Source organism: Apaloderma vittatum, unplaced genomic scaffold (assembly GCF_000703405.1).
Source record: "Apaloderma vittatum isolate BGI_N311 unplaced genomic scaffold, ASM70340v1 scaffold9196, whole genome shotgun sequence".
Lineage (NCBI taxonomy): Eukaryota > Metazoa > Chordata > Aves > Trogoniformes > Trogonidae > Apaloderma > Apaloderma vittatum.
The window spans coordinates 12527-34536 of record NW_009723361.1 but is presented as its reverse complement, the minus strand read 5'-3'; the positions used below and the strand labels follow the sequence as shown (position 1 = coordinate 34536).

At 40.9% G+C, this 22010-nt stretch overlaps 1 protein-coding gene across 3 annotated transcripts; it reads right to left on the bottom strand.

The window, feature by feature from the left end:
- Positions 1 to 503: 503 nt before the first annotated feature.
- On the bottom strand, positions 504 to 18455 carry SNX10 (sorting nexin 10). 3 transcript variants are annotated; one of them, XM_009872086.1, is made up of 6 exons: positions 18399 to 18455; positions 12552 to 12638; positions 10161 to 10261; positions 9469 to 9567; positions 1251 to 1466; positions 504 to 806 (listed from the first exon to the last, which is right to left on the bottom strand). In XM_009872086.1, exons 1-6 carry the CDS (start codon positions 18420 to 18422, stop codon positions 728 to 730), a joined length of 606 nt encoding a protein of 201 aa, XP_009870388.1. In that variant the 5' UTR covers positions 18423 to 18455; the 3' UTR covers positions 504 to 727. The 3 variants fall into 3 exon arrangements, with proteins under 3 accessions (XP_009870388.1, XP_009870390.1, XP_009870389.1); XM_009872088.1 differs by lacking the exon at positions 18399 to 18455 and adding an exon at positions 13811 to 13872 and having other exon boundaries at positions 659 to 806; XM_009872087.1 differs by lacking the exon at positions 18399 to 18455 and having other exon boundaries at positions 692 to 806; positions 12552 to 12722.
- Between the last annotated feature and the right edge of the window lie 3555 nt (positions 18456 to 22010).

The window sequence follows — 22010 nt, the reverse complement described above, 5'->3', positions numbered from 1 at the left end:
AGTATCTGTAATTCCTTGGGAAGCAAGAACCTCCAGCAAGCCTAGAAATGACGTAATTTTTACTAATATTTCTAACTCAGGAGCAACCATGCTCAAGAATTTTGGCCTTTGCTTCTTGTGCATGATAAAACCAAGCTTTCCATAAACATTACAGAAAGACCAGGGGAAGATATATTTACATCTCAAATTATCAGGAGCATATAGTTTGTACAAATGTTGTTTTGCTGATGTTGCTGAGCTACTTTAGAAGTCATTTGACATTGGTGATGAAATTACACACCCCACAAGGTATTAACTTTTTAAAGATGAAACTTCTCTCATGCAAATTACAAAAAGATGTTTTGAATATATTTGATATGATATACCAACTTTTAAGCTGAGGATTTCAGTTATCTTTACTTTCCAGATCTGAGACTTGCACTAAGGCAAATATTTTAACTGCCACGTATGTCGGGAGAGCATGACTTAGCCAGATTTGAGATTTTTAACAAAAACCTGAATGTAATAGGTAGCATGTAGACCTGAATCACCGTGTATAATCAATCAACAATGAAATAGTGCCAAGGTCCGTCTTGAAAATTTTGTAAGGACATGTGGTTGTATCGACGATGCATTTTTTTTTAGATCCACGTTACCAGCTGGACGCATTTACACGGTGCACGTAACCAGCAAACAGGGCAGAAACTGCTTTGTGCTGTCCTTAAGAAAGCAACACAGGAATGATTTTTCACAATTCTTCAGAAGCTGGGCTTGCTTTACATCCACATGAAATGCTGTCATCACTAGGTCCGAGCCCGGAGGATGAACTGCAGAAAAGGGGAGAGGGAAGGAAAAAAAAAAAAAAAATAAAAAGGAGGAAATTGGTTTTCACAACACACTCAAAGCCTGAGTAACAGAGGAGAACTTTAATTATCTCCAGTCACAAAGAGAGACAGGAAATTTGGACTTTTAATTAGCCATTTGGAGTGCAGTTGGATATTTTTTTAGCAAGATAATTTAAACGCGAATAATTCAAGTCTGACTAAATGAAATTCACATAATCAGAATGCAGATAATTGAATTTCTACTGCATTCATTAATTCAGTGTGGAGGTGTGTGTGAAGACTTCTATGATGAGCTGTCACAGCTCAATAAAATCTCAGTCAATTAATTTTTTCATTATCTTAGTATTACATCAACAAAAAAGTGAAGCATGCGCATGTGTATGTATGTATATATAACCTCAGAAAGTGAGGAAATACAGCAATCACCTCTCCGAATCAGAGTCCGCGCCATTCTTTCCTTTTTTTCTCTCTTCATCTTCTATAGGAAAACGTCTGTTCAAAGAGGCGAACTCATGAATCGCATCAGCAACAGAATATTTGGTCTGTCCAGATACACAAGCCTCCATATCTTCTGGGCTTAGCTGAGTCTGTAAGAAGAGGTGAAGCCTACTGTCTGAGAGCAATAACGCATCCTGCAGGATCCTGGAAAAAGAAAAAAAGTCAAGTATTTTAATAGAGATGCACATACTCACTTACATTTGAAAGTGTTCTACCAGAACAAATTCTAAATCATGTCCTGCTTTTAAGTTTTCAGATGAATCCTAAATCAGTAACAGAAAGTAATGAACATATTAAAATGATTAGGTGTGTGTTTCTTTCTTATGACATTATTTGGAATTTTAGGTGAGTAAAAACACGAAGCTAATAGTTAGGCACATCTGCTGTTAGAATAACTTCAAGGACATTTCTTCCATTTAACCATCTGTTATTACCACATGGATCAATTAATGTTTTTTAGGCAGTTGGAGGCATATACTGGTCTTCATTTGAGAACTTTTTTTTTTTTTTTTAATAGCTAAGTGTTTCTAAAAATTACAAGTCACCAATTTCTTTGGTGGGGGAAAGGAGTGTGTACAGAGACAGCAGACTTCATGCACACACAGTGTCAGGACTTTGGAACCTGTAAATACTAGAGCCAACACTAGCCAAAATCATTTACACTTTTTCAAATATGCATACATTTAAGCTACAATGAAAACACTAATACTGAACACTGATTTGATTTTACTTGCAAACAGTTTTCATGGAATCTTATTTTCTATTTCATTCCAGCAATGCTTTTTCAAAAGTATATTTTAATCTTTGGTTTATATGTATTTTCAATTAAGTCTTCAAATAAATTTAGCACAGAGCATTTACTTACATCAAGGGAGAGTAAACAAAAGAGAATATATTCTAGTAACACAGAGTTGTAGAGATACTTTTACAAAGACTGAGAACTGAGGATCATCATCACTCTTGGGAAAAAAAATAAAATAATGCAACTTTGCTGTAACATTTCTCTAGAGAAGGAATTCTTTAATACACAAATCCTAGAATGATTAACAAGAGACTACTTTTTTTTCCTCCTAATACGTACATGTAATTTTACTCATGCAATAAAGTCATCAGAGCCCATGACTATGCCAAACAGTGCACTACAGAAAATTATTAAAATATCCTTAAACAAATCAAAAGTATTAAGAGTCAATATTTACCTATTTCTACCCATTTAGGTTACAGTCGTTATAAAAAAGGTCAATTTTATGCAGTAGGAAACAAGAGGTGACATTAATGTAAGAAGTAGTAAGAGCAGAAAGAAATATTGCATTCTATAGGTACTCTGACTAAAATGAAAAGTGTAACTGATTAGTTCCTTCTCTCAAATAAGATTAATGGCGTGTTTGGACTGTAATGTTTTAAAACACAAATACATTCTGAAAACTGTTCTCTAAAGCAGCCAACATTACAATAACATTTAATAAATACACTAAGGGATTTCTGGCTTCATCTAAGCCTATAAAAATCTGTCAAATCAAAATAAGTAATAACAGATATCTAACTGAAAATGTGGGATATTTGAGTATAGGCACATTTCATTTTCCCAGGTAAACACACACACGGTCTCAACCAAATAACTCCGGTTTTGACACCTTCCAGCAAGAATATGTCTGCAGTGACCCCCATGATCTCCCGGGTGCATTTGAAATTCAGTCTCACAAGGACCAGGTTCCACTACAGGTCAAAACAAGCACATTTTCATACATAGAGAAAATCTTTTTAATCCAATCTAAAGTCTCACAATTTTACTTAAAAATAACCATAGCAAAAAGACATCTGTAAAAATCAATGCATGCAGTGTATTAATATACAGAAAAACTTCTTCATAGTATAAAAGAAGCCAGCAAATGCTGTGTAAAAACGATTCAAACCACAAAATTTACAGGTCTACACACCTTGACAGTAACAGTTTCATGAATACAGTTTGAAAAGTCATCATTCAGCGGCCAATAAAAGAGGATTTAAGCCTCAACACTTGATAAACACGCATTCCAAACAGAGACAAACATTGCAACAAAGAGTAAAAGTATTGTTCCACACAATAAATCCACATTTATGGTTTATGCGATTGGGGGAGTAAATAGTCTCCTTCCTCTTTTCTTCCTCTAAAAAAAGAAAAAAAAAAAAATAACACAACCCCGCAAACATGCTGGAGTTACCGCAGTGTAACCAGAGTTACTGCTTTTCCCAGGCTTACGAGCACAATGAGGGGATGCACATTTCTGCAATTCTAACATTTGCGTGTCTAATACTAAGTAACCCAGCAAAAAGCCAAGACATTAAATTCTGTGGATGGCATCTAGTTTCACAGATTTTCTTCTTGCCGTACCTTCAAAAGTTTCCTGGCAGCGAAAACACAAGTAACTAACTGTTCATGAGATTACACTACACTTACAGCTCTGTTGCTGTTTGAAATGTATTTTATTTTCCTTATAAAATAATGGGTAATCTTTAAAATTGATTTTAGATGGTTTGAGGCATTACACCAGAGAAGTAATGAGCACTAATGTCAATGATATTGGACACAAATTCATTTTAGCTTTATTTCATGTCCAGTACAATTCTGCTAAGCCTTGAACTGCTAAAGCACTGTTATTAACTCAGCAGTAACCTAACACATGGAACAGCAAACAAAAGTGATAAGAGTACAGACTGATCAGGACCTCAAGGCTACTGTCCTTTTTCTGCAGCTATAATTCAATTTCCAATTTTACTTTACATTGGACTCATTATTTCACAGTAATTTTCTTTTCTGCTTCATAGTGCCATCTGGAGGTGAAAAGAGTGAAGACAAACCAAGGCGAAGAAAGGGCAAGATGTTCATAAAGTTAACCACAAGCCCATATATACACATACATACAGATATTTGTGTGTATGTATCCAGAGAGGGGAGAGGACCAAACATTCAATGCATCTCAATGCATTTTACAAACCATTTAAAGCCATCCTGAAAGCAAATATGTGAACACCTTCCACCCAGTCATACCCTTGAAGCATTTCTCGTTTCTTTTAATTAAAAAATAACTTCTGCTTTTGTCCCCTCCCTCATCTGAGCCAACAGGTTAGATTGCTTTTTAATTGCAGCCTTCAAGCCATTAAAATGAAAATAAATTCCGTGCTATCCGTAAGCATTACGTTTTCCTGTTCAAAATACTCCTTCTTCAAGGGAGTAACCATACATTTGTCAACAGATGTTACTAGAGGTATTAAGTGCTGGTATAGCAGTTGCACTCCAGGGCTTTCCCCGTCCTGGGGACCCATTGCGTGAAGGGCTGTACATTAAAAAAAGATTTGGCTCCAAGTACTTTAAAAGTCAAGAATTACAAAACACCACCTAACAAATTGGAAAGGCAATAGGAAAGGCAGAGTGACATAATATTAATACTCGGACACCTTCCTGGTGGCTGAACGCCTGCGCAGTTTCCACACAACCAGCAGCACTCCCCCGGCAGTTTTATTGCAGCCGGTGTCAGTGCAAAGCTGCGGTTACAGCCATGTAAATCAGCTCTCGCTGCCGTCGCGCTAATGGAAGAGTCACGGCTCATGGTGATAATTCCTATAAAGCGACTGAGCGTACTTTAAGAGAACAACAGACTTTCCACGCACGCCTGCAATAAGAAGGAAGGGCTGAATCCTGCAAGTCTTGATCCCATCAGTAGTCATTACTTGTCAGAGATCTCACCCCTCTCAGCCAGACTGCTCACATGCATAATGACTATTTATCTGATTAAGGGGGCTGCAGGATAAGGCTCTACATTTGAATTAGAGATTATAAAATCATTTTTTTTTCACGGCCATGTGAATCTTTGCTTGCAAACTTTCAGTAAATGTTTGTGATCTCTAGACCTTTAAAGAAGCAGGGCTGAAAAACATCACTTCACAACCAGATGAAATAATGTTGTTTTTGAGGAAATGCTGGAAACTACACGAGAAGTCTTTCTCCTTCCTCGTGTTATGGCAAGAACATTCAGAAAAGACAAAACATGTGTTTTGTCTTATTTGGACAAGGTCCAAAATCTGGTTTTCTTCAACATGATTTTATTAGGTATATTATACACTGTTCTGCTGGAGGACAACAACATATGGCTGAACAGTACAACTTAATCCTAACTAAAGATTTCCTGTATCTACTGTAACCTAATACAATGACAGATGCACACTTGCATCTGTGTGGAAGGTTAACACTCTGATTTTGTTTTCGACAAATTTATTCTTCCCATTTACATCATATCATGAGAGCAAGGGGAAGGAAAATAAAGCTGCGAGCTGAGAGGCGAGGGATGATGACAGCCTGGGCTGTGGTGCCCTCTATTGACCATCCAGCCCCTGAGCCCCTCGCCTCAGCCCACAGCAAACAAAGCCTGAGTTTCGTCTTTAGGAAAAAAAAAATAAAAAGGCAGCCAACTGTGTTTCCTTCTTCATTTTTCATAAATGAGGAAATGTTACCGCTAGCAAGCAACTGTGAAGCAACTGTTGGGCATCTGATAGGGTGGAGGTTTAGGAAAGGATTAAGAGACACACGCCTGCTAGGCATTACTGACTTCACTCCCCAGATAGGAAAAATTACTATGGATAGAGGCAGCCACCACTCTCCCGAGGAGATCCCACCTGTCCCGCAGCCGCCAATGCTCCTGTCCAAGCCCCAGCAAGCTGGCATCCACGCCTTTTGGAGCCCAGCTCCTGCTTTCCACCCCTCTGAGAAAACACCCAGTGGAGACACCTCCAGGAGAGTCCTCCAGCCCTGCACCAGTTCCTGCTTGTGGGACCGTGATGGGGAAGGTGGGGAGGTGTGAGGAGGAGGAGGGCAAGAGCCCAGTCACCTCCAGAACATGGGCAGCCAAGTTTTCAGCAGCTGCTCGCACCAGTACCAAGTGATCCTGACATGCAGCCACCCAGAGCAGCAACACCAGGGATGCTCATCTGTGGATCCAAGTGCAGCATTTCTCAAACCTCCTAGTATGTCTTCCACCCCACCATGAACTTGAAAACTAATTGAAGGCTAATCCTTTTTCCTAAACTACATTGTTTTTTAGGATCCAACTGTACTTCGCATATAAAAAAAAGTCAGTCATTGAACTCAACCTCTTATAAAATGATTTTGTTAATTGGTTTTCTAATAAGCAAACCCAAATGATCTTCTATGAAGGTAATCTAAATCCCAAAGCTAAAACTGTGCAGCTACAAAGGGACAAAAACGAAGAGGATTTCACAGAACCTAATACTGTAAGATAGTGTTTTAATTTTGACTTCTAATTTAAGAATATGATTTTCCTGTGAATTTACAGACCTCCTCAAAGGATGAGGATACTTACCAGGAAAAAACACGTAATTTTCCTTACTCGTACATGGTAATTCATAAGTGAAAAGGGGCTAGCTGACTTCCGTTAATGCAAACGGCCTCTAGAAATATTAAATTACACCCAGACAAGAAGTGAGCTTTATACCTCTTCATCACTCAGAGATAACAATCTGTAAGACAAGCAGGTCTTACCCTGCCTTTGTGCAGTAAAGCCAAATCAGAAAGAGACAACCTATTTCCAGATTTCACCAAACTCTAGTGCTTTGCACAAAGGCTCTAACTATGCACCTTGCTCCATGCTAACTTGTCCCAGAGTGACACATGAAGGAGAACAAGAGAATTCCACGGCCATCCACACGCTCTCTGTGGAGACACTCCCAGGGCCAGATGCTGAGTTCCGGACATCCTCCAGTCACTCGACCCGTACTCCTCAGGCACAGGGCCCCTGCCTGGGCAGACACTGCAGCGACCTGCTCACACAGCTATGGAACAGGGCACAAACTGAGACTGTGAAAGATCTAAACTCTGTTTCAGAGTTGGCTTGGATCCTGAGAACCTCACAAGGCACTGAGTGCATCACATACAGGCATTTGGAAAACATTACCTGCAAACCTTTCCCTTGGCAGGTCCCCATAGGCTTGAATCCTATTTCTTCCCACTGCCACAAAGAAACACCAGCGGGGCTGTGAGCTTGTGTACAGTGACTGCCATCACTGCTGGGGCAAATGGAGCACTTGGCTTTGCAGGTCTGGGTTAAAACACTCCGAGCAACCGCCTGCTGGCTTCTTTTCTACACCCTCTCTAATACACCAGGACAGTCCTGGTATTGCCACACTACAGAACAAGCAGTATTCAGATCTAGTGCTTTAGTAAAGTGTGTGTATGTATATGTACACACATAGATATAAACAGATATATATATATACACAGACACACATACATGCTTGTTAATGAGTCCCACAAATTAAATTTCAGAGCAAGAAATCATAACCTTTGGTTCAGCCATATCATAAAAAAAAAGAGGAAAAAGCATCATGGCAGCCTAGCTAAGCCAGTAAAAAGGTCCCTTCTGTGAGGGATCAGCTGCACAGAGGTGCCAGCCAGCAGAGGGCAATGGTACAGCACAGAAGGTGCCAAGCCAATTCGCCACACCGTGACAATCCCTGAAAATTCCAACTGTTCCACAAGGCTGAGGGAAAGCTGACACCTTTCTAAACAGCATCCAAGTTCAAAGATTTAAATCATTACCTTACAAAAGAGATGCCTCTTTTCCCACTCCCAGACTAACAGTAGCAAGGTAAAAAACTCCACATGTGCTGTCATTTTCTGCTGTCAGCACCCATTTAAGCTACAGACATCTATAAAATTGGAGAGTGATAATACATTTTAAGAGAATCTGCCTCTCCATTTTGTCTTCTGAAGCACAGACAGCGGTTGTAAATATCTGTGACGTTGAAATACTGTGCCTTGTTACCAGATCGACCTCTTCACCATTTAAAAATAAGAGTGATTTTGGAAACGTCCTACTCCGTGGGGAGGTACAGCTCAGACTCAGGGATCTGAACTACCACACCCTTCATACAACCATTAATACTATCACCTCTAGAAGCACAGTCACTATCTTTCACTGTCCTCCTTTCCTAAGCTGCAGAAAAAAATCCCTCTGATATTCTTCTGCTTTCTTTTCCCCATCTCACTTCAACCAGCACTGACTATCCTTCTGGCCACAGATCCTGTATAACTGCATACAGAATATTATTCCTGCAACAGTTAGCTCTCCTTGCCTTCAGCTGTTAAGCCTGACAAATATACCTCCGGAGCAATGATTTATTGTCTGTTAGGGATGCTTATAATAATATAATATGCCAACTGGAAAAATAATGGGTCAAATATTACAGTGTATATTCAAATACACACTGATGGCGAGGCTTAAAGCCTACCTAAATGACTTGTTTCTCTCTCCTTTGCTTGTGTAGTTCTATTTTATGGAAACATTGATACTGAAAGAAGATGAATAGTCTCTATTCGCAGTGTTTTACCATACCCTTACCCCAAGCAGTGGCCATGGAGAGCCTGCAAAGGTACACACAACTCCTGCCCCAACAGCTGTGAGCAGCCAGCTCTCACACCCGTGGTGCCAGGGTACCACAAGAATGGTAGATAAAGCAGAAATTTATCCCAGCTGGGTCTCTGCCACTGTAGAAGGTGAAGTGTTCACAGCAGCAGGACTGAGGGATGCAGTACTGGCACTCCAGCTAAGTCTGATGAATGATTTTACAGAGGTTGCAGCAGTCCTGAAAATTGTCACATCTCCTCTAGTTTATCTTAGTGGGACTGGTAAATAAAGGAATTGTCATTATAAAAAATATCTGTTTTGGAGATCTTGCTACGGAATTCTCCCAGGCTCCCAAGGTTTTAGCTCACAAAGACACTGATTTTCCATGAACCTAAAGAGGGAGAGAAGCCTGCTTCTCTGTATGAGAATATCTAACTCATTCTTGAAAGTTAGAAATAGACATCATGGTGAAAGATCTCCCAGCCTTAGTATACAATTGCAAAGTGACATCAATCTAAAACTAATATTTATAACCAACGGAATGAAACACAATGGAAAAGCCTCAGCTGAAGGTTCCTTATAAGCAACAGAGCTGAAGTCACGTGTATGAAATATGACTGTGCAAATAAAAAAAAAATAAAACCAAGTGTGTAACATGTACAGATGACCACATGGTGGCTCTCAAGTACCAGAGATGAGCTATTTCAAACCGGAAAACTGCCAACATCTCTAGCACAGGCTGTACTTACTTTTCCAGGAATACTTGCAGACCCTGACGGCGATGGTCCACGTGGTGAGGATTGTTCATATTGAAAAAGGGAGTTTTAGATGGCAGTTCAGGTAACTGTCTTTATAAACAAGAAGCAAACACACAGTTAAAACCAAATCTGAAACAGCACAAAAAAATGCAGCAAGCAAACATCAACCCCGAGCATGTGAAAATCATGGGTCATGTTCTAGAAGCTCATGAAATAGAATTTGGGAACACAAGGCTGAGAAACCAGAGGGCTTAGCACACATCTCAAAGTGAAAAATTAAGCTGATTTTTCTGGTTCAGTTGTGAACCCTGCCTGAATATCTGGCTGGGTCTCTTATGGTCCTTGCAGAACCTAAGCACATCCTAAAAGCACAGAAAGGAGGCACGTACACCCACGCTATGTTGCTATTTCTGCTCCCTGTGCATAGCAAAAGGAAATGCAGATCAGTGCAGATCAAATCTGTTACAAATTAGAGGGTGGGTCACCAAACAAAAGCCATCAGTACAAACCACATTCTTCCGGGTTCAAAGCAGAGAGAATGCCTTGTATAGAGTAAACTTGTGCTAGAAAGAAAGACAGGACACTTTCCAGCTCTAATTTCTGCAGTTCTCAGAATTAAGATGAAACAATCCTCTTTTTCCGTGACTGACAGATTATTAAATAGCTATATATAAGTTGCTCACATAAGCACGGCATTGCTCTGAAGCCTCTGTCGAAGCCAAACAAATTCTCGAAAGCGTCGTCTGACACAGGATGTTTTCCTCGTAAAGCACATACTGTTTGTCTGTTGGGAAATAAAAAGCATTTTACTTTGTAAATCAGCTTAAGTTGAAGTGCAAGCATGGAATTAAAACATCTGAGATGCTAATCCCTGAGACACCAATGGAAAGCTTGACATTAATTCAGTGCAGGTTAAGGGCTGTGTTTTATCTCGGACAGGACTGGTGACAGTTTCTACTGCTTCTCCAGGAAATATTTTTCATTCTTTTTTTTTTCCTTTTAAAAGCAAGAGATCTGGATTATGGTAAACCTTGCAGCAACTGGAAAAAAAGATCTCAGAAAAATGTTTCAGCAGGTAACGACAGTCTTTGCAGGGAAGAAAAAAATCACATTTATCTATTCTAGTTATAATCCTGCAGTTAGCTACACAGAGCTCTTCCAGTGTGCAATCCTACTGAAATCAAATGAAAGGAAGCAACATGACTGCTCTCCACAAGTAGCACCATTTGGAAATTTTCCCACAGAACTCTATTAGCCCACTAGAAAAAAAATAAAAATGCCAATTCATCAGAAGAGAAACCATTAACGGAAATTAAATGCTTTTGCCAAATTTTCTTGTGATGCATATATTTAGATGAAACCCAACCTGCCAGAGAGGACTCTGTAATAAATCTGCCTGCAGTCCAGCTCTCCCTCAGTTGCCTGCCAGGAGCCACAACTCCTAGCCAGCCCTGCGATGCACATTGTTGCAAGCCCAAATCACAGAATCACAGAATCATCCAGGTTGGAAAAGATCCTTGGGATCATCGTGTCCAACCATTTACCCTACTTACAAGTTCACCCCTAGACCATATCACGCAACACCACATCCAAGCGATGCTTAAACACATCCAGGGATGGTGACTCAACCACCTCCCTGGGCAGCCTGTTCCAATATCCCACAACTCTTTCCGTGAAGAACTTCTTCCTCGTGTCTAGTCTAAACCTACCTTGTTTAAGCTTGAAAAGATGCCAGCCTTCTGGGACAGATGAGTATCTGGAATACCTCACCATTCCAGAAGCTAAATGCTCCAGGAGCTGGGCAGAAGGGAAACCCAGCTGCTGTAAAAGCCTGGCAGACCCAAGATTTTGAATCTTGAGAAGTCTGGATGTTAGGATTGACCTAAAGATATGGTCTCTGAAAGCCCTGGCATTGTGCTGGTCAGAAGGTGGGCTAATGCTTACCAGCTTCAGAGAAGCCCAGTGCTGAATCATGTAACACTGGGTGTAAATGACACCATCCCACCTTAGCAGTCCCTGAGAAGGCCAGTGATACGCTTCTCTTCAGAAGCACCAACGCCTGTGAAACAGCAACACAACACCCATCCCGCCAAACCTACAGAATTTCTATTTAGCAGAACTCAAAAATACAATTGCTTCGGAACCAGTACTTAAATCACATTGCAAAACATAAAAGTTTCACAGCTCTGGTTGCCACACACCAGAGAAGTACTTGTCAGGGTGGACATGCAATAAGCCATTCTCTGACTGCTTGCTCTCATTATGCTGAACACCTAACTCTCCCACACAGACATAGAGAAGAAATGCTTCTGGCCTCATGCCAAGCATTAACCATGTAACTCATTGCTCTCAAATTCTCTCTGTGATACTCAATACACGTCACAACTATCTGTTTTTATTATTTCTTTTGTTACGTTGCAATTAAGATCCCCGGATCTAGATTTGGAAAATTAGGGTAACTTCTGTCACCCACCAAATAAGAATAATCAACAAAACAAAATGATGTATAGGACAGATTTAAGACATACGAGAAATGTGACTAAAATCATAAACCCAAATGCATTTATACTTGACATATCCAAGCACCCAATGTCAAGGTACACTGAAAACAACCACACTGCAGCAACCAAAAAACCTGGCAAAAAGGGCAACTTGAGAGAATTTAAAGTACAAATAGTCAGATTATTACTTGACAAGAAAGTTGTTTTTCCATGAATACCTGAACATCAAACTTCTTCGGTTACGGTACGACATCACTGAGTAAGACAATCTGCCAGTTGATAAGTAAAGCCAAGAATAGTCTCTGTTGCAAGATGTTGTGGAGTGCACGTGTGAACACAACCCCAGATTCAACTCCCACCTCTGTCACTGACCTTCTTCTGCACAGCTTTTGGCAAACCCACTGTACCTGTTCCACTGCATGTCGTTCATTAAAAGGAGAATGATATCCCCCAGCCTTCCAGAAGCAGTGTAAAGAAATTCTATTAATAACCCCAAGAGAACTCTGGTTTGAAAAAAAAAAAAAAAAGCTATATAAGACTAAAGAATCCGTACTGTTAATTTTTTATACTTACGTGAATAAATATCTCATAGTCTATGTAAGAATGCCATGAGTCTTCTTTTTGTGTCCTGGGGTCCCGCACCAAGACAGTTACAAATTCCTGCAAGTGCATAATAAAAATCAGGTAATTAATTTCAGAAGACAAAGGGAGCTTGAAAGACTCCCTCGATCGCTCTGCTGTTCCACAAACTACTGTGCTTAGATTAAAAGCTGAATTTTGCAACCCTATAAAAGGAGAAGCTAGAAGCAATGAATCATCTGAGCTGCACCACATGTCTGGGAAATTCCTTGCCAAACTGCTAGCTGAAAAGGACTATTTCAGATTAAGTAATACTGTGAAAAGTCATAGATATTTCATGCATGGGAGATTTGGTGATCTCAGAAGCTACAAACTAAAAACATATTTGAGAGAGAACTAGGCTTCTCCCACCCTTGTATTCAACAGTCACAAAGAACATGCTAGAAACCTACTCCACGTACCAAATAGATACATAGAGCATTTTATTTGCTCCTAAATTTCTTCTGACATTGTACCAATATTTTTTTTTTAAATCAAGTATAAATACTTGTTGGGTGTGGTTTTTTTTAAAAAAAAAAGTATTTATACTGATAGATTTCAGGGATCTAAGGTAAGTGCTCAGTACATCCACAAGGAACTGAAGATCTGCTTTTTCATCACAAAAGACTCACTCCAGTCCAGTGCAAAAAAACATCCCATTAATAATTGCCCTGGACACATGTTCACCACAGGGAATTCAAGGTCTCAAGCCTAGCGTCCTGGATGCCACGTGGAAGGAGATGAATCCTCCTCTGTCACAGCATGTGCTTCCTCATATACCAAGAACTTCAGCCCCAGAGTACAGCCAAGGATGCAGAACACGGGCACTGCTACCCCAATCTGCCCCTCAGCCTGCCCAACGAAGCAACACAGCCACAGCGCAGAGTGTGACTCCCCATTTTGAGGGGAAAGTGATACAGAGCATGTCATAGAAGTTGTCATATATACTCTATTTTCCATATTTACAAGGATCCCAAAGGAGTGAGAGAGGCCTGTGGTCATTACTGACATGAAGCTGGGCATCACTAATAGGAATTGGAAGAGGCTGAAGAATAACATGCTTCCAAGTATCCTTAGCTGATGATCATGTGAAAACATGTGACAACGTGCATCAAGTTTAAACAAAAAAAAAAATGCAAAAAGGTAAATCTGTATATTCATACTGAGATGAAGGTTTCTTTAAAAATACAAAGGCTGAAAATGTGCGTAACTACCTGCTATTTCCCAAGCAACAAGTAGCCTGTCCTACTTCAGTTGCTTAAACAAGCTATTCACCCAAAAAGCTAGAACCACTTAATGTTTTTTTTCAACTGAGTCATTGTTTATCTTAAGCTGTAGATAAACTCCCCTTGAGAAGAAGGCACTGCACAAGATTTCCAGGTACAGGAATTGAATGAGGAGGAACGGCAGTATCTCCGGTAAATAAAATGCTTTTTTAATATGACTTTGCATGTTCAAGTAACCGTGAACTAGAAAGGCTCTCAAAATGTGTCCCTCCATGCCCAAATCACAAATGTCAGAAAATAAACCTTTACTCTTCACCCAAGTCTTCTCCCCTCACTACACACACTTCAGCATGCCGCCAGCAGCAACCTGCAATAGAAAAATATGGGTTTTTCCCTGAACAGTCACTGCATTCTGTACACGGCAGCGGGGTCTTCATGGTCTCAATAAACCATTTACTACACTGATTTCCTTAGTGACACGGCTTCAGGGATGGGGGGCCTCTGGCCTGACGGCTGGGCGCAGCCCACAGTTCTGTCTCACTTCACCCAGCCCCGAGCTGCGGGGGTGTGTGCTGCCTCGTTTCTGGGTATCCGTGTGGAGCACGTCACGAGCACCTTGCCAAAGACAGCCCATGTGAAAGGCTCCCGTCACCTCTGCCACTTCTTTCCTTACTGAAGAGCACCGGCGGTCCAGTTCTCCTTGGCAGCTTTTTAACCTCATGCCAACATGGCACAAGAAGTATGAGTCAAGATACAATCACTTCTACCAGCTGAGGGTCATGCCTTTACTTTTGCAAAAATGCTAGTGGGAGACATGAGGAAATTATTCCTGAACCATGATCCTGAGCAATATGCTAAGCAAAGGAGAGAAAATTATTTTGGGTTGTTTTCTTTCCATCTGCCTCACTGTCTATCATATTTAGCACACGTATTACAGACATAGCATACCTTTGAACCCACTGTAACACCTTTTCATATTTTGCATTCTCCCAAGTTTTTGTCCTCCCCAGCCTCCTATTTCCCCATGTCCTACTCTTCCTTAGAGCTGCAACCACTTCTCCTAACCATACTTTCTTTTCCTTCCTGACCACTAAACACATCAGTGCTGCAAGTGGAAGAGGAATTACACTAGGAAGCTTCAGAGAGGACATTGCTCTCTACCTCCTTTCAACTGCTGAAGCCCAAGAGTCCCTTGTGCAGGTACCCTGCTCGTAATTGAATCTCTGTCCCTTTCCTCTCATCCACCACCATACCAGTCTCTCACTGCCCTTCCTTTCGTTCACATTCTCCAAATCATTTCCAAGTAGTCTTCCATAACTCTCCTTTGTACAGAATCAAAATAATCTGCAAAGTAAAATGCTTCTTTCAACCTCTACTATACCAAGGTATTATGATTAAAAATCACTACTGGATATACTGTGGGTTAGCTACAGGTTATCTTGAAAATCATTCCAGACCACACAATTTACACAAAGAAAACCCTGTGCACTTTTACACAAAAAAAAACCCAACCCTGTACACTTTTAATCTCCAACGAAAGAGTTTCAATACTTAGGAAGTCAAGCACCCTTCAGGCTTTGCCTATAGAGGAAAGAAAACCTGCTTTACTGACTTGCATTATCGACAGATCAAACTGTGCAGGTACACACCACGGCAGGCAGGAGCCTAGGCACTAAGGCACTGAGCCAAGGATAAAAATGACCTGTGGTAACAGCAGAGCACCTCAGCAAGCTGCAGCCCTCACACACAGTCAGTGTCAGCTCCAATTTGAAATACCAGGATTTCAGTAGAAGACTGGGTGTTTCTGGTTTTGTTTGGTTTGATTTTTTTTCTTTGTTTAAGCTGAGTTCATAATGAAGCAAGACAAACATTAGGCAACTAGAAAACAAAACCAAAAATGTACAGCCTTTCTCAAGATCTGTGGTTACTCCCCTTGTAAGCATCTTGAGTCCAGGAAACACTAATCCCAATTCCTGTTAGTGTCTGCTGCTCTGAAACAGCAGCACTGCACACCTATACTGTCCCTTCTCTTTTGGCCTTTGAGCCTCCTCCAGGATATAAGATCCCATTGGGACAACAATAATGAATCAAAGCAGCCCCAATTGCTCAGTGCAGAGGCAGATACACTGCCAGAAAAGGGGTTTATGCCTCCCTGTCTCTATATGAGTTGGCTTGTAAAGGTCAATATTCACACATAGGCCACATTAGTGTCCAAATAGAGTTAGGTGGCAGAATACTCTCTGGGAGATTGCTGTTATCTGCTCAAGTCCACCCTGCGTTCACTGGTCACAAACTGCCACCAGATTAATTGCAGTATGTCTTCCTCCTCTGCACGTAGTTCCCTCCCTAACTTGCTATAAAAATTAGTTATACCCTCAACAGGCATGTCTATCTTCAAGTAATGCACCTCTCACCCATGGCAGGTGAGGTTGACCTTTTCTTCCCACAGCCCACATGAAGACTAATTTCATCTTTTATCACGAGACTGCATTGTAGCCCAGCCCTACAACACGGGAAGCAGAGCCCGGAGGCAGACAAGGTTTCAGGGACTTTTTATTTTCATCAGTTGCAATCCTTTTCCTCCACCACCCAGTTCTGCTTGGTTTTCCCAGAATTGCAGATCTAGCTATTACATCACATTATACATGCTTTTGGTTTTAGTTGGGTTTTATTAATTGAGGGGCACAATACATGCATGCTTATCAACCATATGTTTCCTGTAACACTCAAGTGCATCCATTCTCTCAAAAACAGAATTTGCTGCTGACGTTTCAAAATGTCCAAGCTGGGTCATGGAGACCTATTGCACTGTGAACAATACTGACCAAACAAGAAAGCTGCTGCAGAAAACAGTTATTCCTTCTACCTGGAAACTGATATATTAACCCAAACACTTCCTATTCAGACTTCTAGTACTGTAGCTTTGATATGGATCCCAGCAACCACACTGCCCCAAAAACTTCATGAAGAACTTCAAACCTACCCCAAAAGGAGACGTAACTACTTCACAAGCATGACTCAGCAAAGCAGCTTCTCTGGCTGGGTGTGCCTTTTAATTCCTGGCTAAAACAGTTTAGGCATGGCACTGGTGGTGTTCTGCTACCCCATCCCTCAAGGCCTGGAGCAGTCCAAGTAGTTAGGGTCACACACAGAATGTGTTGGGTTGGAAGGGACCTTTACAAGTCATTCAGTTCAACCCCGCCCTGCAGTGAGCAGGGAAATGTTTAACTAGATCAGGTTGCTCAGAGCCCCATCAAGGCTGACTGTGAACATCTTCAGGGATGGGACCTCTAGGATGTCTCAGCGAAACCTATTCCAGTGTTTCACCATAAATGACAAAACGGCCAAAGTAACCCCAAAGCTTGCTCTACACTTACTTCCTCATGGTTACTGCCCTTTGCAAAGGACATGAGTGCTGACAGCAGAGGAAAAGGGCAGCACCAAGGTCACATAGACACAAGCACTAGAAACAGTGCACTGAATTGCTCATAGACAAGGAAGCTTGCTCTACACTTACTTCCTCATGGTTACTGCCCTTTGCAAAGGACATGAGTGCTGACAGCAGAGGAAAAGGGCAGCACCAAGGTCACATAGACACAAGCACTAGAAACTGAAACATTCCCACTTGGATTTGCCTCAGAAGGAAGAATACACCATAAAAGCAGCTGAAGCAAACAAAAAGTTTTTAGATTTTGGTTTATGTTTTTTTCTCCTTTTTTTCTACCCCGCTTTCCCCCCACACACCCCTTTCTCCTGTTGGAAATACTTGTACACAGTGCACTGAATTGCTCAGAGACAAGGATAAGCTAGAAGCTCTATCACATAGTATGTGAGCACAAATACTATGCTTCTGAGAAGTCTCTTTTTAACAGTTTCCTATTAGGAAGATAGGAAATCTGACGTGGAAATACCTATTTTTAATATGGGGGAAAAATCTACCACAGGGAGGTGGAATAAAAATAATCCCACATTGGATGATTATTTGCATTAATCATTCCAGCTGCATTTTAATTCAAATCTCTGTGCTCAGGGCCACATCAGGTGATAACCTCATGCTCCATGATGCCACTGTTACACATCTGATTAGTCAATAACCCCCCAAGAGTCATTTTCCACACAGTTTCCAAGAAAAATAAAGTTTCCCATCAGGTTGCCTATTAGCAAAAAGGATCAATCACAAAGGAACAAAAGAGAATGGACCAGTGTGATTCTTGTTGTCCAGGCACCTGGCAGGCAGAGTTCAGACCCAGTTCCAACCATTATGTCCTACGAAATACCTGAAGGCTGATGGAGAAAAGACTGAAATCCAAGTCCTTTTCTCCTGTCTCAGTGTCTGAGCCCCTTATGCACAGAGTCACTTACTCTCCTTCTCTCTGATCCAATGAATATTTGATTCTTCCATCAAACTTTAACAGAATGAACTAGCACTGCATCATTCCAGAATATTCTGTAGCCCAGCAATTAGAAGCATGAAGACTACAAACCAATCTTTCCTGGTCCACGTGAACCTTCATGAAATTCAATCCACAAATACTAAACTAGAATCCTTTTTTATTAAAGCTTAGACAGGACTTACTTGTTTTTCATGTTTTGGTGTCATCTTCACTGGTTTGTACTAAAATAAAAATCAACCTGGAAAATAAACCAAAACAGACACTGGGTTAGCATTTAGTAGCTATTTGAAGGTCATTATCACTTCTGCTAGAATTAGTAGACAGTGGAAAAAGCCAGGCTCAGTGCCATATATACCAGAAAACATGTTCGCGTTAACTATATCTAAGAATTCATTCACCAAAAAAAAAATCCCACTTTAGAAGCACTCCTTCTGGGAGTATTTGCCGTACGTGACAGTCCAGCACCCCCAAAGCACAAACACAGCCGAGGCAGTGCTGCCTGCCCTTTGCTCCCAGGCATCCAAGCAGAGGTCTGCATGACTGCGGCTCAGGTCCAGAGACACCAAAACATCAGTCTGAGGAATCAAAAGCCCCTCTCAAACATTCCTCTGAAATGCAGATAAGCAGAGACACAAACTGTTTGGATCCTGCAGGCTAGCTAAAACTCAGACTAAATTTCACAGTGTCTGTGGTTTTAAAACCTCTATGGAGGGAAGTGTATAATTAGACCAAATCAAAGAATCCCACCATTAGATGATGTTTAAAATCTAGTCTTTCACTGGAAATCCCAATGAATTTTTAACTATCTCTGCAGTCCTGTAAACCAGCCTGTTTGCTCAGGACAGATACCCACACGGCGAGAGCAGGGCAGCTCTGTTTCCCCACTAGCTCACACACCACCTGCCTAAAAATAACCATCATGGGAACAGGATTTGGAACTTGCCTTTTCCCTTTACTTCTCCCACATGCCATCCAGCTGCTGCCAACTAACACCTACACTGACCCCCAGCTCCAAAAACATCCTATTGCCTCCTCAGCTGTTAAAAGTCATCCTCTTCTTACCAAAGCTGAGAGGGCCCAAGCAGGACTCCTCCTGCACCCCAGGAGCACAGCTCCCTGCACCAGTGCCATGGCCAGGATGGGTGACACTCGAGCAGGAGAGGCTGAGCAAAATCCTCCTGAGCATCCCACTGGGCAGGTACCTTGTGCTGGAAAAGGTGAACTCGCAGCTTTTTTGGGCAATTCCCAGCAGCTGTTGCCAGCCAGCTGCAAAATGGTCAGAAATAACTGGAGAAGATGTGCGGTTACGTTTTTTGGAGGTGGTTTGCTAAGGTGTAGTGATACCGAGCTTGGAGCTGCTCTTGTTATTATACAATTATGTATTTAGGTCAAGCCCAGCCAAGGGCTCCTGGACACCCCACCCCCACCCAACGCATCTTACAAACACAACTTTCAAATTACAACTTCACCTATTTAATAAAACAGAGCACAAAGGTAAGCACGCACGTATTTCTTTGATCAGGAAATTATTTTGGAACAAACATATCTTTGTCAAATTTCTACAGGAGCAGTTGTATCAAAACAGGATACTCTGTCCCAACAGCAACGCCCACACATGGGTCTTGAGACATTCTCAACCTTGCCATCCGCATGGTTCCCATTCCCATGAGGACAAGGCCACCGTTTCACTTCTCCAGCCAGGATGGCACTGACGAAAGCCCAGAGGAGTATTGCAAACATGCTCCCAATAAATTTTCTTTTTTCCACTCAATGTATTTATGCCTAGTTGACATACAAGTTCTGGGCTGAAGCTGTAGGACACTTGGACACTTCTTGCTGCACAGGCTCAGTAGCACCAAGCAGCTGTGCAACTGTGGGGAGGAAGCAGGGAGCAAGAATTTAACCCTTCAGTTATGACCGCTGTTGATGCAGAAGTATGTTAAGAGCTTTCCTTTTGGTAGAGATAAATGGCTTTTACCTCCCAGAAGAGCACAAACCCTCACCACAGAAAACACAGTGCACGGCTCAGGCCACTGGGAGAAGATTCTGTTTGCTGTCTCTCCCCACTGGGTGCAGTTGTAAACCTATACAGTTTGAGGTGAGTATTTTTCCCACTTTCTGCTCTGGTTGAATGTGTTGCAAGTTTTTTAAAATAGCAATTCAGTATTTTTTTTTTCCAGTTCTCTATCTTTATCAGATTCTGCAGCATCTTTCTCTCCTGCCTCTTACTCAATTTAAGTAATATATTATGCAAGCCTAAAATATCTCATTCCCCACAATGTTAGTGAGTGACAGGGCTGAAACAATGCCTTTTTTTCTGTTTTCTGTTTTTCAATGATCAAGTTCTGTGCTGGTGCAGGTTAGAAATAACAGTTTAAATTCCAAACAGCTATCACTATTTTAAATATTTAACGACTAAAATGAATATTTCATTACCAAAAACCTTCCTAAAATATTTAAAATACATAATCTTTTCATCAAGTAATTTAAAAAGAAAAAAAAAAAAGGAAATGCAAACCCACAAAAGCTACCTTTTCCAAGTTCACAATGGCCCCAGTCACGCTGTAGCCATTTGCAAATCTAACGGATGCACTATTCTGTCCAGTAGCAAGACACACATTTTGAGACCTAACACATGTAGAATCCAGTGAAGTAGAACATTTCAACCATCTGCTTGAGATGATGTCTTTTTATCTTTAAAAAACCCTACCCAAAATACCAGTAAAGAAGAGAGAAGCAGCCTTCAGAAGACAAACAGAAGGTTGCTGGTCTTTGTAGTCATACAAAAAAATTTTCACTGGTAGAAAAATAAACCAGCGATGGGAAAAAGAATCGAAAAAAAAAAAAGGCAGTGGTATATCTGTAGTACTGATAAAATGCTTTCTGCTGTGACTACGGAAAAAAAATAATAAAAAACCCCCAACATTGCTTTGAGTAAGTTTTAGTTCTTCTGTTCTATCAGACTGAACAGGGGTTTTTTTGTTACTAGTTTCGTACACTTAATATAACACCTCCTCCTTGTAGTACATATTTTTGACAGTTCTCAGTTGCATAACCAATGAAACTGCCGGAAAACAGCTGCACAACTGCCAACAACCATCACCCAAAAGCAAAAAGATTACGCAGGATGACTTGCTAAACTCCCTGTAGCCTAAAAAAACCACCACCAACAACAACAAAAAAGCAACATATAGGGGAAAAAAACCACCAAAAACCAAAAACCACAAACAAAAAAAAACATTCAAGCATTGCAGTGCTTTTTCTAGGGATAACAGATAAACTGCAGTAGTCTTCTTAGGGGGAATGGATAAACACTATTAAATATTTTATTTGACTTTATATTTTAGAGTTGATTTTCTACTTTTAAACACAGATTAAAACAGATTATTTAATATTACTATGGGAATATCTTTAAATCATGTAAGTGGATTGCTCTTAAAGGAGGAAGTAACTTCCTCCCTACATTCCCAAACTGAGAGATGAAAACTCAAGCAATGCCAGAGACAGAAACCATGACAACTTGCTGTAATAACATCACAGATAGCTCCCTTCTGGACATCTCACTAGTGGCTTTGCTTAGTTGCACTGAAATTCTATAATGTCACTCATTGTTGGGCAGTGGCCTTTGCAAAGCTCTTGCCTGCTCTGGGAGTGCTCATTCCGTGCAGGCAGTGCTTCCCCTCAAGCAATAAACATCAATCTTTGGCTCAAGAACCATCCATACATCCACTTTTAGTTATATCTAAATATATAACGACCACCCTCAAGCTTTAATGTGATTTATTTTTAGGCCT